This window comes from Bos indicus, chromosome 10, assembly GCF_029378745.1.
Source record: "Bos indicus isolate NIAB-ARS_2022 breed Sahiwal x Tharparkar chromosome 10, NIAB-ARS_B.indTharparkar_mat_pri_1.0, whole genome shotgun sequence".
Taxonomy (NCBI): domain Eukaryota; kingdom Metazoa; phylum Chordata; class Mammalia; order Artiodactyla; family Bovidae; genus Bos; species Bos indicus.
Window position 1 is genome coordinate 75850071 of NC_091769.1, and position 17707 is coordinate 75867777.

Here is a 17707-nt window from a genome sequence, read left to right on the forward strand (position 1 = left end):
TGATTATTGAAAAAAAAATTGATTATTGACCTAAATGTAAGAGCTAAAACTATAAACTTACTGGGAAGAAAAAAACCTAGATTGATATCTTCTTGGATTTAGGTTAGATGCTGGTTTCTTAATGAGATCCCCAAAACACAGCAATAAAAGAAAAAGGGTAAATCAGACTTCATCAAAATTAAAACCTTCTGTGCTTTAAAGGAAATCATCAAAAAAAAAAAGAAAATATAACACATAGAATCAGAGAGAAAATATTTGCGAATCATGTATCAGATTAGGGACTTGTATCAGAATGACTGAAAAATACAACTCAACAATAAAAGTACAAATACCTTAATTTTTAAAATGAGCTAAGTATCTCAACAGACAGTTCTCCAAAAGAGACATGCAAATGGTAAGAAAGCACATAAAAGATGCTTAATATGCAAATTAAAACCACAATGAAGTTTCCATTTCAACAACTGAGGCCCGAAGATTCTGGGTTACAACCCAGTAGGAAAATTTGGCCTCTGACTGAAGAGGAGACCCATGTAATGTTTGAGAAGACAGCAAAATTCGTCAGAGAGAACCTTCAGCTGCTGGTCAACAGGTCCTATGGCACCCATGGTTTCAGGCGGCACAATGACTGGACAGTGTACTATGTGAATGAGATGATCTTGAAGTTGGTTGTGGGTATCTCTGGTGACAAGCTGGTTTTGCTTGGGAGGTACTTTGGAAAATTCCCTAAGACCCACAAGTTTCAGTTGGACATATCAGCTCTGGATTACCTTGCACCCTATGCCAAGAATGGGGCTTCCCAGGTGGCGCTAGTGGTAAAGAACTTACCTACCAATGCAGGAGACATAGATGTGGGTTCAATTCCTTGGGTGAGGAAGATCCCCTGGAGGAGAGCATGGCAACCCACTCCAGTAGCTTGCCTGGAGAAAGGACATGTACAAAGGACCCTGGCAGGCTACCGTCCATAGTCCATAGGGTCACAAAGAGTTGGACATGACTGATCAACTTAGCACTGTGCCAAGACTAAAGTGTCCCTGAAGCAGAGCAAGCCTTCCTGTCTGGGAACCATGAGCTGAAATCTGGACTTGGTTGAATTACTGGAAATACTTCTCAGTACTAGGGAGTCATGGGGAACTCCATGGTAGACATCCCTTTGACTTTTGGGGTAGCAGCAAAGTCTACACAAGACTGCAGGAGAGTAGACACCATGATTATGGTGGTATTTCCTCAAGCAGACATTGGGGAGTACATTTGGCACGAAGAGATGTTGACTTTAAACCATCAGGAGGACCTGGGGCTGTGTAGATTGGCCTAGCTTTGATTCCTGCGTCTGTAGACCCCAGCATCATGTTGGATTTTGTCAACACTGTTACCTGTTCAGGGACTTCTTGATTTAATATTCTCTCGATTATGGACAAATGCAAGCTGGATTCTCATGCAGAAATGGCTCAAAAATGGAGTCTTGGATCTTTGTGATTGTGAAATAGAATACTGTGTTTTATATTTGAATCAGAGGGCTTTTTGTATTAACAAGTTCTAAATTGTTGGAACTGAGGACAAGAGGAGCTTATTATTGTTATCTGTGATAATACTATTTTACAAATATAAGAACATAATGGATTTTCTTATTTATTAATACAACGAAAGATAGATATTGCCATATCAGAATACTAGGGCATGTCTGGAATTTTACAAATGAAATTTGGATAAAATATACGAGCAGTTTATTCTGATGATTTTCTATATGGTAGGTGCTGTGTGGTGTGGAAGAAAAACTTGGATTCAAGCAACAGTTCTCACATCTACTAGATGTATGACCTTAGATGGGGCATTAAACTTTAATAAGCTTCATTTCTTCAAAAAAATAGTTTAACTGTCTTCCTAAGCATAGTTCTTAGCATTAGAAATCATAACTGTAAAGCACTTAGCACAGTGCCTGGCAAATGATAGGTGTTGAATAAATAGTAAGAATTATTACTGAGATGATTCTACTGAGTGTTTCTGTTACTGAGTAGGATCTTATGAATATAATTTGATTATATCTTGACTTTTAGAAGCAGTTTTTCAGTCTTTCTTGAATGATATGATCTCATGCTGAATGTTATTTTTATCACCTTGATTTCCTAAAACACAATTTCTCTGATAAATCTTTTGTTTTGTTTTTTAATTAAAAAAATTTTAAATTGAAGTATGGTTGATTTACAATGGTGTGTTGGTTTGGGGTGTACGGTAGGGTGATTCAGATATATGTATATACATATACATACATATATTCTAATAAATCTTAACTTACCTGACTGAACTGGGTGAAAAACCACTAATCAGAGACTGCAATAATAATTCAGCTCTACCATCCTTCCCTGTGCCTTCCAAAATTATTTTTAGGATTTTAAAAATATTTTTTCATTTTGCTGTATGGCAAAAGCCAACACAGTACTGTAAAACAATTATCCTTCAATTAAAAATAAATAAATTTTAAAAATTTTAATGAAAAACATTACAAATTTTTAAACTACCTGTATTGCAAGGCAATTTCTTTAGTGAATATACTGCTTATTTTAAATTCTAAAGGTAGCATCTCTAAAATAAAGCATTTTTCAATTACCAAAAAAAAAAAAACTGAACTGCACAATAAAATAGGAGTTTAACTATTTCACACACTACAATAGTTAAAGTTAAAAAGATAGACAGTAATTAGTGTTGTTGAGAATATGGAGAAATTAGAACCCTTATACATTGCTGCAGAAGTGCAAAATAGTGCAGCTACTTTGGAAAAGAGTTTGACCATCATGGTCAACAAAAGAGTCTGAAATGCAGTACTTGGATGCAATCTCAAAAATGACAGAATGATCTCTGTTCGTTTCCAAGGCAAACCATTCAATATCACAGTAATCCAAGTCTATGCCCCAACCAGTAACGCTGAAGAAGCTGAAGTTGAACGGTTCTATGAAGACCTACAGGACCTTTTAGAACTAACACCCAAAAAAGATGTCCTTTTCATTATAGGGGACTGGAATGCAAAACTAAGAAGTCAAGAAACACCTGGGGTAATAGGCAAATTTGGCCTTGGAATACGGAATGAAGCAGGGCAAAGGCTAATAGAGTTTTGCCAAGAGAACACACTGGTCATAGCAAACATCCTCTTCCAACAACACAAGAGAAGACTCTACATATGGACATCACCAGATGGTCAACACCGAAATCAGATTGATTATATTCTTTGCAGCCAAAGATGGAGAAGCTCTATCAGTTCAGTTCAGCCGCTCAGTCGTGTCTGACTCTTTGCGACCCCATGAATCACAGCACACCAGGCCTCCCTGTCCATCACCAACTCCCGGAGTTCACTCAAACTCATGTCCATCGAGTCGGTGATGCCATCCAGCCATCTCATCCTCTGTCGTCCCCTTCTCCTCCTGCCCCCAATCCCTCCCAGCATCAGAATCTTTTGCAGTGAGTCAACTCTTTGCATGAGGTGGCCAAAGTATTGGAGTTTCAGCTTCAGCATCATTCCCTCCAAAGAAATCCCAGGGCTGATCTCCTTCAGAATGGACTGGTTGGATCTCCTTGCAGTCCAAGGGACTCTCAAGAGTCTTCTCCAACACCACAGTTCAAAAGCATCAATTCTTCAGCACTCAGCTTTCTTCCCAGCCCAACTCTCACATCCATACATGACCACTGGAAAAACCATAACCTTGACTAGACGGACCTTTGTTGGCAAAGTAATGTCTCTGCTTTTGAATATGCTATCTAGGTTGGTCATAACTTTCCTTCCAAGGAGTAAGCATCTTTTAATTTCATGGCTGCAGTCATCATCTGCAGTAATTTTGGAGCCCCCCAAAATAAAGTATGACACTGTTTCCACTGTTTCCCCATCTATTTCCCATGAAGTTATGGGACCAGATGCCATGATCTTCGTTTTCTGAATGTTGAGCTTTAAGCCAACTTTTTCACTCTCCTCTTTCACTTTCATCAAGAGGCTTTTTAGTTCCTCTTCACTCTCTGCCATAAGGGTGGTGTCATCTGCATATGTGAGGTTATTGATATTTCTCCCAGCAATCTTGATTCCAGCTTGTGCTTCTTCTAGCCCAGCGTTTCTCATGATGTACTCTGCATATAAGTTAAATAAGCAGGGTGACAATATGTAGCCTTGACATACTCCTTTTCCTATTTGGAACCAGTCTGTTGTTCCATGTCCAGTTCTAACTGTTGCTTCCTGACCTGCATATAGATTTCTCAAGAGGCAGGTCAGGTGCTCTGGTATTCCCATCTCTTTCAGAATATTCCACGGTTTATTGTGATCCACACAGTCAAAGTCTTTGGCATAGTCAGTAAAGCAGAAATAGACGTTTTTCTGGAATTCTCTTGCTTTTTCCATGATCCAGCGGATGTTGGCAATTTGATCTCTGGTTCCTCTGCCTTTTCTAAAACCAGCTTGAACAACTGGAAGTTCATGGTTCAGGTGTTGCTGAAGCCTGGCTTGGAGAATTTTGAGCATTACTTTACTAGCGTGTGAGATGAGTACAATTGTGCGGTAGTGTCAGCAAAAAGAACACTGGGAGCTGACTGTGGCTCAGACCATGAACTCCTTATTGCCAAATTCAGACCTAAATTGAAGAAAGTAGGGAAAACCACTAGACCATTCAGGTATGACCTAAATCAAATACCTTATGATTATACAGTGGAAATGAGAAATAGATTTAAGGGACTAGATCTGATAGATAGAGTGCCTGATGAACTGTGGACGGAGGTTCGTGACATTGTACAGGAGACAGGGATCAAGACCATCCCCATGGAAAAGAAATGCAAAAAAGCAAAATGGCTGTCTGGGGAGGCCTTACAAATGGCTGTGAAAAGAGAAGCAAAAAGCAAAGGAGAAAAGGAAAGATATAAGCATCTGAATGCAGAGTTCCAAAGAATAGCAAGGAGAGATAAGAAAGGCTTCCACAGTGATCAATGCAAAGAAATAGAGGAAAACAATAGAATGGGAAAGACTAGAGATCTCTTCAAGAAAGTTAGAGATACCAAGGGAACATTTCATGCAAAGATGGGCTCAATAAAGGACAGAAATGGTATGGACCTAACAGAAGCAGAAGGTATTAAGAAGAGGTGGCAAGAATACACAGAAGAACTGTACAAAAAAGATCTTCTTGACCAAGATAATCATGATGGTGTGATCACTGACCTAGAGCCAGACATCCTGGAATGTGAAGTCAAGTGGGCCTTAGAAAGCATCACTATGAACAAAGCTAGTGGAGGTGATGGAATTCCAGTTGAGCTATTTCAAATCCTGAAAGATGATGCTGTGAATGTGCTGTACTCAGTATGCCAGGAAATTTGGAAAACTCAGCAGTGGCCACAGGACTGGAAAAGGTCAGTTTTCATTCCAATCCCAAAGAAAGGCAATGCCAAAGAATACTCAAACTACTGCACAATTGCACTCATCTCACACGCTAGTAAAGTAATGCTCAAAATTCTCCAAGCCAGGCTTCAGCAATACATGAACCGTGAACTTCCTGATGTTCAAGCTGGTTTTAGAAAAGGCAGAGGAACCAGAGATCAAATTGCCAACATCCACTGGATCATGGAAAAAGCAAGAGAGTTCCAGAAAAACGTCTATTTCTGCTTTATTGACTATGCCAAAGCCTTTGACTGTGTGGATCACAATAAACCATGGAATATTCTGAAAGAGATGGGAATACCAGAGCACCTGACCTGCCTCTTGAGAAATCTATATGCAGGTCAGGAAGCAACAGTTAGAACTGGACATGGAACAACAGACTGGTTCCAAATAGGAAAAGGAGTATGTCAAGGCTATATATTGTCACCCTGCTTATTTAACTTATATGCAGAGTACATCATGAGAAACTCTGGACTGGAAGAAGCACAAGCTGGAATCAAGATTGCTGGGAGAAATATCAATAACCTCACATATGCAGATGACACCACCCTTATGGCAGAGAGTGAAGAGGAACTAAAAAGCCTCTTGATGAAAGTGAAAGAGGAGAGTGAAAAAGTTGGCTTAAAGCTCAACATTCAGAAAACGAAGATACCACCCTTATGGCAGAAAGTGAAGAGGAACTAAAAAGCCTCTTGATGAAAGTGAAAGAGGAGAGTGAAAAAGTTGGCTTAAAGCTCAACATTCAGAAAACGAAGATACCACCCTTATGGCAGAAAGTGAAGAGGAACTAAAAAGCCTCTTGATGAAAGTGAAAGAGGAGAGTGAAAAAGTTGGCTTAAAGCTCAACATTCAGAAAACGAAGATCATGGCATCTGGTCCCATCACTTCATGGGAAATAGATGGGGAAACAGTGGAAACAGTGTCAGACTTTAATTTTTTGGGCTCCAAAATACTGCAGATGTTGATTGCAGCCATGAAATTAAAAGACGCTTACTCCTTGGAAGGAAAGTTATGACCAACCTAGGTAGCATATTCAAAAGCAGAGACATTACTTTGCCAACAAAGGTCCATCTAGTCAAGGCTATGGTTTCTCCAGTGGTCATGTATGGATGTGAGAGTTGGACTGGGAAGAAAGCTGAGTACCGAAGAATTGATGCTTTTGAACTGTGGTGTTGGAAAAGACTCTTGAGAGTCCCTTGGACCGCAAGGAGATCCAACCAGTGCATTCTAAAGGAGATCAGTCCTGGTTGTTCTTTGGAAGGAGTGATGCTAAAGCTGAAACTCCAATACTTTGGCCACCTCACGTGAAGAGTTGACTCATTGCAAAAGATTCTGATGCTGGGAGGGATTGGGGGCAGGAGGAGAAGGGGACGACAGAGGATGAGATGGCTGGATGGCATCACCGACTCGATGGATGTGAGTCTGAGTGAACTCCGGGTGTTGGTGATGGACAGGGAGGCCTGGCATGCTGCAATTCATGGGGTCGAAAAGAGTCAGACATGACTGAGCTACTGAACTGAACTTTGGAAAAAAATTTGGAAGTTCCTCATAACTTTTATAATAGAGAATTACTAGAAATGGCAACCCACTGCAGTGTTCTTCCCTGGAGAATCCCAGGGATGGCGGAGCCTGGTGGGCTGCCGTCTATGTGGTCGCACAGAGTCGGACACAACTGAAGCGACTTAGCAGCTGCAGCAGCAGCAGATAACCTACATTTCCAGACTTACTCTAATGAGAGGCCCTGGCAAGTGACATATCATGGACATTATTTTCCTTATTTATAAAGTAAGAATGGTATCTGTTTGTTGATAATTCATTTCTTTGTGTTTCTTGTATTTTGTCGCTCAGTCATGTCTGACTCTTTGTGGACTGTCTGTTCATGGGATTTTCCAGGGAAGACTATCAGAGTGGGTTGCCATTTCCTCTTTCCAGGAATCTTCCCAACCCAGGGAATTATACCTGTGTCTCCTCCAATGCAGGTGGATTCTTTACCCACTTAGCAATCATTCAACTTCAAATAACAGCAAAAATAAAATCTTTGGCTTTCCATAAGACAATGAAAAACCAGCTCACAGACTGGAAGAAAATATTTGCAAAATAGCACATAAGTTTGATGAATGGACTTTATAAAGAACTCTGACAACAATACAAAGACAAATAATCCAATTTAAAATGGACAAAAGATTTGAACAGACACTTCACAAAAGAAGATACTTACACGCACATGTATGTTAAAGTCTAATCAGCAAATGAGGATGCTCAATATCACTAATCATCATGAAAATCATATTAAAATCTTTTAGATACATCTCTTCCCACCAATTAGAATGATTAACATTTAAAAAAATTGATGACACCAACTGAAGTAATTGGAAATCTTGTATATTGCTTGTGGAAGTGTAAAATGGTATAATCTCTTTGAAAAACAATTTCACAATTTTAAATATAATTAAAATAAGTATATACCTATTCCATGTCCTAGCAGTTTCAGTCCTAGATATTTTCTCAAGAAGAATGGAAACATATGTCCACAAAAGGACTTGTACAGAATACTTACAGTAGACTGATCTATAATAACCCCAAGTGAAATAATCCAATGGCCATCATTGTGTGAGAATTCATGCAATGGAAAATTAATTAGCAATAAAAATGAATGAACTCCTGATACATGTAAAAACACAGATGAATCTCAAACACAGTTATTTCAGGGAAAGAAGCCAACACAAAAGAATGTTTGCTGTATAATTTCATTTATATGAATTCTAGAACAGATGAAAGTAATCTATGCTGATAGAAGTCAGATCAGTGGTTGCCTGGAGGAAGGGATTGACTACCAAGGGATATAGAGGAATTTTCCGGGGTTATGTAAGTGTTCTGTATTATGATTGTGGAAATGGTAGCTCAAATATATGCATTCATTTAAACACATTGAACTGCACTTAAAATCTGTGCATTTTACTCTAATCCACAGTGAAGTGTATTTAAAAAGTAATGCTACTAGAAATGTTTATATGAGGCATTTTTGTACCTGTCACATACATGTACATTTTTTACATGTTCTAGATATACATAGTATATACCTGAAAGTGGAAATCCTCTGAAAGTTTGCAAATTTACTGTTTTACAGGATAATGTGAAACTGATCTTCAAAATTATTTTTCCAAGTTACACTTTTAATTTTTTACCAACTTACACACAAATGATTTTAACAACTTGCACTGGCAAGTGTTCCTATTGATTTATGCCCTCATCAGCACTTGTATTTTCTGATTTAAAGAATTTTCCAATCAGTGACTAAAAATATTACCTGACTATGGTCTTGTTAAAATTTTTTTCTCATTATTAATAAGGTGGAACTTTTTTTTTCATATTGATTATTTGGATTGTCTCTCCCTAAAGTTGCAGTTCAACTAGTGTGTTACTTTGTCCCCTTTTTCTCATTGATTTTGTAGAATTTCTAAATATATTCTGAATTCTAGATCTTTGACATGTGCTGAAAATATTTTCTTTCTGTAACTTGTCTTTTCACTCCTTTTAAAGTATCTTTTGATGAACAGTTCTTAGTTTTAAAGTGGGCTTTTCTTTTTCTTTATGGTTAGTGCTTTTTAATGCCTTCTTTAAGAAATCACTCCATATCCTGAAGTTATAAAGATATTTTCTATTTTCTTTGGAAAGTTTTATAATTTTTGTTTTCCACATCTAAATCTTTAATCCAGTGTCTTAGTATGGGTAAAGCTAAGCTTACTATAGAAAAGAGAGCTCAAAATGGAGGGCTTAAAGAATGTAGATGCTTTTCTCTTTCAGCTTTAAAGTGGGCCTTGTCCACCACACCCCGCTCCTTCCCTGATCAGGGATGGAACCTACGCCCCCTGCAGTGAAAGTGCAGAGTTTTAACCACTGGGCCACCAGGGAAGTCCCAAAGTGGACATTTTAGTCTGGAGACTGGTTTCATTTTATGGAGTCACTGGGGGCCCCGGTTTTAGACGGTGTCTCTGCCAGTTGTGCTCAATGCCATTGCTCTGCTGTGTGTGCTCAGTCGGACCCACTCTTTGCGGTCCCATGGACTGTGCCCACCAGGCTCCTCAGCCTATGGAATTTTCCAGGCAAGAATACTGAAGTGGGTTGCCATGCCCTTCTCCAGGGGATCTTCCCCGTCTGGGAACTGAACCTGTTTGCGTTTCCTGCCTTGGCAGGCAAGTTCTTTACCACTGAGCCACCTGGGAAGCCATGGCAAGATATATCCCTTCACTTAAGTAGTAGCTGTAAAAAGGAGACATTACTGCTAGGATTAAGGAACAAAATGGAAGAGATAGCATGGATAGAACCTGGGGACTTGCAGGAGGGGCTCCCACAGGCTATACCCAGTCCCCCAGAGAGAGTCCACAGCTGCGACCTCAAGGGGGCGCCATGGAGCTGGTCCTTGGATGCTGAGCGCTGCTTCTGCTCAGACGTCTAGAGGGTCAGGGCTAAGACTGGTGTTGGGACTTCAGGGAGGAAGGTGCCAAGCCTTTGAAGCTGTGAGCAGCAACAGAAGTGGGAGGCTGGAGATACACCTGTTCTTGTGCTGCTCAGGCGTTCTGACTGCGACTGGAAGCAGGAGGCAAGCCCCTTCTCCCTTCTCCTGCCTTCCTATCTCTGTCTCTCACTGACAAAACCTAAGAGAAACCGTCTGGCAGGGGAACAAACAGTGCTGCTATTTGTGGAAAACCTTGCTCATATGTTGTTTTGTCTTTGTGGAGGTAACTCCTCAGGGTAAATTCTTAAAGGGATTGTATGTCGCTTTGCTAGATATTGCCATATTTTTCTCCATATGAGGTTGACCCATTTTGTACTGTCAGCAATAGCACACGAAAGCATTCGTGCACAGAAGAGAGTGCATTATCAAACTTCTGAATTTCTGCCAAATAGATTCTAAATGATATTACAGTAGAATTTTAATTCAGATTTCTTTTATGAAGTTGAACATTGTCTTGTGTGTTTGAGATCCATTTATGTATCTTTTTCTGTGAATTGTCTATTCATGTCTCTTGGCCATGTTTATATTGGATTTTGATAATTTTACTTGTATATGTTAGGGCAAATAGCCCTTTAATTTCATGTGAGTAGTAATATCCTCCCAGTCTGTCATTTGTCTTTTGACTTTGCTTATCAACTTAACTCCAGAAAAAAATCATGTTAGTACCATTATGAAACTGACTTATATTTATGTATTAATTTTAAGGAAAATTAGCATCTTAATTTTATTTGCCTTATCCAAGAACACAGGATCCTTTTCATTTGTTCAAGATTACTATTGTGATTTCAAGAGTATTTTAAAGATTTTTCTCATATAAGTTTGCATATTTCTGGTTGTTCACTGTTTAGTATTTTAAATTTTGTTGCTTTTGTAAAGAAGGTTTATTTTACATTGTCTTCTATCTTACTCTTTGATATGTCTGAAGGGTAATATTTTTTGTATGGTAACTTAAAATTTAGCAACCATTGCTGAATTCTTTAACATTTGTGTTAAATTCCTTGGATCTTATATGTTTATTCTAAAAACATTGGCAAGTGTAATTTCACTTCTTTATTTCCAGATTTTATGCCTTTAATTGAATTGTCTTATTGCACTGGCTAATCCCCATTAAAGCAGTAAGTTACAGTGGAGACAGTGAGCATCTTTGTTTTGTTCTTGACCTTTAGTAGGAATGCCTCTGATGTTTCCCCAGTAACATGCTGTGATATATTTTGTTATTTTATTATGTTAGGGAGTATCCATCAATTTCTATTTTATTGAGTTCTTTTTTAAAAACAGAAGAAAAGATGTGGAATTGTATAAAAAGCCTTTTCAGCAAATGTGGAAATAATCAGCATTTTCCTCCTTGTATCTATTAATATGATAAATTATATTAATGGCTTTCTTAATATTGAACAATCTTTATATTCCTAGAATAAACCCATCTTGGTCATAAAGTTTGGGTTTAAAAATTTTTTTAACAGACTTTATTTTTTACGGCAGTTTTAGGTTCACACAATATTGAAAGGAAGGAATAGAGATTTCCCATATACTCCCTGCCCCACAGACACAAAGCCTCCCCCACTCTCAGCATCCTCCACCTTAGTGGAACATCTGTTACAATCAAATGGACCTACACTGACATATCATTATTGCTCAAAGTCCATAGTTAACATGAGGGTTCATTCTTGGCTTTGTACATTCTATGGGTTTGGATAAATGTGTAATGATATCTACCCACTATTATAGTATCATACACAATAGTTTCACTGCCCTAAAATTTTATACATCACCCATTTACCCCCGTCTCCTCCAATCCTTGGAAACCACTGATCCTTTTATTTTCTCCATAATTTCGCCTTTTCCAAAAGGTCATGTAGTTGGAGTCGTACAGTATGTAACCTTTTCAGATTAACTTCTTTCACTTAATAATAAACATTTAAGATTTCTCTGTGTCTTTTCTTGACTTATTAGTTTCTTTTTTAGCACTGAATAATATTCCGTTGTCTGGATGTATCACAGTTTATGTATCCATTCACCTACTGAGGACATCTTAGTTGCCTCCATGTTTTGGCAATTATGAATAAAGATGCTGTAAACATTTATGTGCAGATTTTTGTGTGGATATAAGTTTTCAGCCCATTTGGATACATACCAACTGGTGAATTGCATAAAGTATTTTTTTAATGTGCTTTTGTATTCTGTTGCTGATGATGCTGACTTAAAATTCTTTGCATTGATATACATACATGAGAATGGTGGTGGTGCTGCTGCTAAGTCGCTTCAGTCGTGTCCGACTCTGTGTGATCCGAGATGGCAGCCCACCAGGCTCCCCTGTCCCTGGGATTCTCCAGGCAAGAACACTGGAGTGGGTTGCCATTTCCTTCTCCAATGCATGAAAGTGAAAAGTCAAAGTGAAGTTGCTCTGTCATGTCCCACCAGGCTCCTCCGCCCATGGGATTTTCCAGACAAGAGTACTGGAGTGGGGTGCCATTGCCTTCTCCGAGAATGGTGCAGGATTTGCCTATTTTGGAATTGATGTTATGCTGGCTTTGTAAAAACAATTTGGAATATTTTCTTCTTTTAAAATGCTCTGAATCACTATATGTAACAATTAAATAACAGCTCTTTGGGGATTTAGAATTTCCTTGTGAAACCATCTGGGCCGGGCACTTTTTGTGTGTCAGTAGTTTTTTGATATCTTTAGTTTTTAGAATAAAACTGATTAGTGTATGCTTTTTACCTTTACTGGGATTAATTTTGGCATATTGTGATTTGCATTAAATCTAGGTTTTCAAATGTATTTTTGCAGTACTATGAAAATAATTATGTTATATCAACAACTTCAAATATGCAGATCTGTCAGTTCAGTTCAGTTGCTCAGTCATGTCTGACTCTTTGTGACCCCATGGACTGCAGCATGCCAGGCCTCCCTGTCCATCACAAACTCCTGGAGTTTACTCAAACTCACATCCATTGAGTCGGTGATGCTATCCAATCATCTCATCCTCTGTTGTCCCCTTCTCCTCCTGCCTTTAGTCTTTCCCAGCATCAGGGTCTTTTCACATAAGTCAGTCCTTCACATCAGGTGGCCAAAGTATTGGAGTTTCAGCTTCAGCATCAGTCCTTCCAATGAATATTTAGGACTGATTTCCTTTAGGATGGACTGGTTGGATCTCCTTACTGTCCAAGGGACTCTCAAGAGTCTTCTCCAACACCACAGTTCAAAAGCATCAATTCTTCAGCGCTCAGCTTTCTTCATAGTCCAAATCTCACATCCATACATGACTACTGGAAAAACCGTAGCTTTGACTAGATGGACTTTTGTTGGCAAAGTAATGTCTCTGCTTTTTAATATGTTGTCTAGGTTGGTTACAACTTTTCTTCCAAGGAGCAAGCATCTTTTAATTTCATGGCTGCAGTCACCATCTGCAGTGATTTTGGAGCCCAGAAAAATAAAAGTTTGTCACTGTTTCCATTGTTTCCCCATCTATTTGTCATGAAGTGATGGGACCAGATGCTATGATCTTAGTTTTCTGAATGTTGAGTTTTAAGCCAACTTTTTCACTCTCCTCTTTCACTTTCATCAAGAGGCTCTTTAGTTCTTCACTTTCTGCCATAAGGGTGGTGTCATCTGCATGACTGAGGTTATTGATATTTCTTCTGGTAATCTTGATTCCAGCTTGTGCTTTATCCAGCCCAGCATTTCTCATGATGTACTCTGCATAGGAGTTAAATAAGCAGGGTGACAATAGACAGCCTTGATGTACTCCTTTCCTGATTTGGAACCAGTCTGTTGTTCCATGTCCAGTTCTAACTGTTGCTTCCTGACCTGCATACAGATTTCTCAAGAAGCAGGTCAGGTGGTCTGGTATTCCCATCTCTTCAAGAATTTTCCACAGTTTGTTGTGATCCACACAGTCAAAGGCTTTGGCATGGTCAATAAAGTAGAAGTAGATGTTTTTCTGGAACTCTTGCTTTTTCGATGATCCAACAAATATTGGCAATTTGATCTCTGGTTTCTCTGCCTTTTCTAAATCCAGCTTGAACAGATGATACCACTCTAATGGCAGAAAGTGAAGAGGAAAGAAAGGGCCTCTTGATGAAGGTGAAAGAGGAGAGTGAAAAAGCTTTCTTAAAACTCAACATTCAAAAAACTAAGATCTTGGCATCTGGTCCCATCACTTCATGGCAAATAGAAGAGGAAAAAGTGGAAACAGTGGCAGATTTTATTTTCCTGGGCTCCAAAATCAGTGATTACAACCGTGGACAGTGATTACAGCCGTGGACAGTGATTACAGCCATGAAATTAAAAGAGACTTGATCCTTGAATGAAAAGCTATGACAAACCTAGACAGCATATTGAAAAGCAGAGATCACTTTGCCGACAAAGGTCTGTATAGTCAAATCTATGGCTTTTCAATAGTTGTGTATGGGTATGAGAATTGGACCATTAAAACTGAAGAATTGATGCTTTTGAACTGTGCTGCTGGAGAAGACTCTTGAGAGTCCCGTGCACAGCAAGGAGAGCAAATCAGTCAATCTTAAAGCAACCCTAAATATTCATTGGAAGGACTGATGCTGAAGCTGAAGCTCTAATACTTTGGCCACCTGATGTAAAGAGCCAACTCATGGAAAAAGACCCTGATGCTGGGAAAGATTGAGGGCAACAGAGGATGAAATGGACATGAGTTTGAGCAAACTCAGGGAGATGGTGAAGGATAGGGAAGCCTGGCGTGCTGCAGTCCATGGTGTCACAAAGAATCAGACACAACTTTGTGACTGAACACCGAATAACAATGTAAGTTTTTGTTTCTAAAACCCCTTAGATTTCTTATATTGAATGTTTATGTTTCTTCCCCTTTTTCTGGAATAGGTTCATTACTGATCTGTCATTAAAATATTTTTTATTTTCCAATAATCAGCATGTGTTGACTGTTTATTGGTCGTATTGGTTCTCTGTATTCAACCTCATTGCTTTTATTTTTATTTTCTTCCTCTGCTTTTCTTTGCTTTAGGTTTTCATGTTAGAGATAGAATTCATTTATTCTTATTGTATAAATATTTGAAAGCTATAAAATTTTTTCTAATCACTAATTTGTTTTTTATAGATTCTGATATGTATTGTTTCCATTAGCATTATTTTTTGGAAATGCTTTGAGTTTACATTGTACTTTACCCTTTTCTAACACTTCTTTAATAGTATACTTTAAAATATTCACATGGGAAAGACTGTTTTCTGATTTTGTTATCAATTTTTAGTTTTATTATGGTATTTATTGACATTATTGTCTAACCTAAATACTATTTTCGTGATTTTTACTTTTTTCTACTATTGAGGAGTTCTTTGTTACATAGTACAAAGCCAGTTTTCATGACTGAGTCTATATGTGCTTAAAAAGAGTATATTCTCTATTTTTGAGGTTAAATTTGTCAAGAAGGCTTACCTTATTTATCACATTGTTTAGCTTTTCAATATCTGTGCTTAATTTGCTCCATTAGACTTGTCTTTCCTTGAGAGAGATATATTGATGTCTTTTATTTTTATTTATTTATTTTTAATTGTGAGCTGAGTGGTGTGACTAATTTGATGCTGTGCTTTTGAGAGTAAAACAAAAAAGATGTACAACAGGATTTCTCTAAATGATACCTTTATTTCTGCTAAAAACTTTTCTAGGTTCTAATCCAGGAATTGCTTCTACTAGTTTTATGCCATTAGGGAAATCTTTTTCTCTAGAGGCTCAGTCTTTTATGAGGTGAGCTATAGAATATTTTTTTAACCCAATACTTTGCCAGTTTGATAAAAGTGCTTTTGAAATAGTACCTTTCTAAGTCCCACTGTTATTTACTAAAGTTATTGTAATCATAGCTATCATTTGTTGAGTGCCTACTGCATGCAAGGCTCCGTGCTTAGCACTTTACATAAACAACTTCACTGAATCATAGCACATTTGTTTTTTCTTCAAACTCTACAATATTGAATAGGCAGAAATTCGATTGACTGGCTCACTATTTTAGGAGACTGTCTACTGCATACCTTGGCAGGGCACACTTGCATGTTGTTGGAAACACCTTTCTACTTGAAGCAGGACAATGGTCAGAAAGATCACATTGGTCCAGGGAGCAATTAGCCAACATTTATTTGTTAGTTTCCCGATTTGGCAGGAAACAAGACTAGAATGAGATAAGGAGCTCAGGCCTTTACAGGGTGTGATTGGACTTTTAGACAAAGAGAAACAGAGCCCTTTTCCTGGCCAGCTATTTTCATCCCAGGCTTACACATGTGCTGCTAGTGCGGTAAATATATGGTAGCAAAAGATTGGTCCTTGCAGTGGTCAGAGTTAACATCTTAACAAATTGTTTAGTTGTATATCAATCTCCTGATATCTTTAGTGGCAACACTGTTAATAAGATAGAAGTAAGTGGTAACATTGTCTTACCCTGCCTTAGTATAATATCTGCCTCTTGGCCTAGAGATACTTTGTGTTGTTCTTAAATTCACTTAACCATCAGGCCAATCATTTAGCATCATTATCTGCTATTGCCATCATGTTGATAAATACATGATACTAGTGTCAGTACTCTCCCCTTATGTGCCCAGGGTAGAGACTGTAGAGACTCAGTTACTAATAAACTTGTATTCCTCCTTGAAAAATGTAGATGCATCCCGTAATCCTTCTTAACCTGTTACCCAAGTACCACTCTAGAATTTACTTCCAGTATAAAATCTGTTGCCTTTCTTATTCAGGCACTCTGGATGCAAAGACAAGGGACTCACAGTTTAGTGTGGGGTGCAAAAATGTAAACAACAACTCTAGTTCAAAGAGGAGTCGTTGCCTAACTTAAAGAGAGGTGACTAGTTCCTTCAATGGCATCAGGATGTCCAACTCACTTGAATGCCTCAGATCAAGTTTTCTGTCTTGCTCTGTTCAATGTGCCAGCATATTTTGAATGTCTGCCTCAGTAGTTCTCACCACATGCCACAGCATGCTTGTGTGCCTAGTCACAGATGTGCTTTGTTTGATCAATTTGCAAAACCTGTGCTTCCCACAGTTGGAGCTAGCAAAGTCTCTCACGTGGGCTGTTGAGGTGGGTGGATCTTTTGCTATAAATATGAAGGCCTGATGTAAATAATAGCTAAGACACATAATATGGCATCATACTGTGTTATTGTATGGTATCTGTGTTTTGGTGCATGGGAGAATGTGGGCATAGCTGGGTTCATGGCAGCCCTTATTCTGCCAGTCAGAGATATATGAGCATATGAGCCATCCGTTCACATGCCTAGTGTTATATTTCAAAAGAGTCAGGTGTGTCTCTGTTTGGCTTAGCATTACTTTTTATTTTTATTTCAAAATGTGGAGGACCTGTTTCAGTGTTCTTGCCCTTAGTCTAATTTGTGGATTTAAAAGTATATATTAATATCTAAATTGGCATGGCTAGGAGATGCTACAGGTAATTAAAAGGCTCTAATTAGGGGTATCTGAAAACATTTTGAGACACTTTATTCTGGACTATCTTAAGTGCACTAGATACAGTATGGAATATGGAACAACAGTCCTTTCACTTTGAGGACTTTTAACCTAGATGCCTGGAAGGGAACAATAATGAAGAAATTATCTTCCCCAGAGACTGTTGCCATGATGGTTTTGCAGCATTTATTATAAAAGAAGCAACCAATATAAAATAGAAACAAATTGAATAGAACAGAGAAGGAAAATAGCAGACAATGCTTTGTGGACAACGTCATTAATCCTGGAGACCTGCTCCACCCCATGGTTGATTTGCATGTATTACATCAGGCAAAATGGTACTAT

General features: G+C 38.4%; 1 protein-coding gene across 1 annotated transcript; it reads left to right on the forward strand.

Annotated features, from left to right (window-relative positions):
- Nucleotides 1-440: 440 nt before the first annotated feature.
- On the forward strand, nt 441-1312 carry LOC139185171 (60S ribosome subunit biogenesis protein NIP7 homolog). The gene is made up of 2 exons (XM_070796805.1): nt 441-787; nt 1156-1312. The coding sequence occupies exons 1-2, from the start codon at nt 441-443 to the stop codon at nt 1310-1312; spliced, it is 504 nt and encodes a 167-aa protein (XP_070652906.1).
- Nucleotides 1313-17707: the final 16395 nt, after the last annotated feature.

Excerpts from the sequence above, each read along its gene's own strand:
- LOC139185171 (XM_070796805.1), top strand. The coding sequence starts at position 441 with ATGAAGTTTCCATTTCAACAACTGAGGCCCGAAGATTCTGGGTTACAA. Across the intron at positions 788-1,155 it reads CTTGCACCCTATGCCAAGAA|TTTTGGGGTAGCAGCAAAGT; the intron begins TGGGGCTTCCCA and ends CATCCCTTTGAC.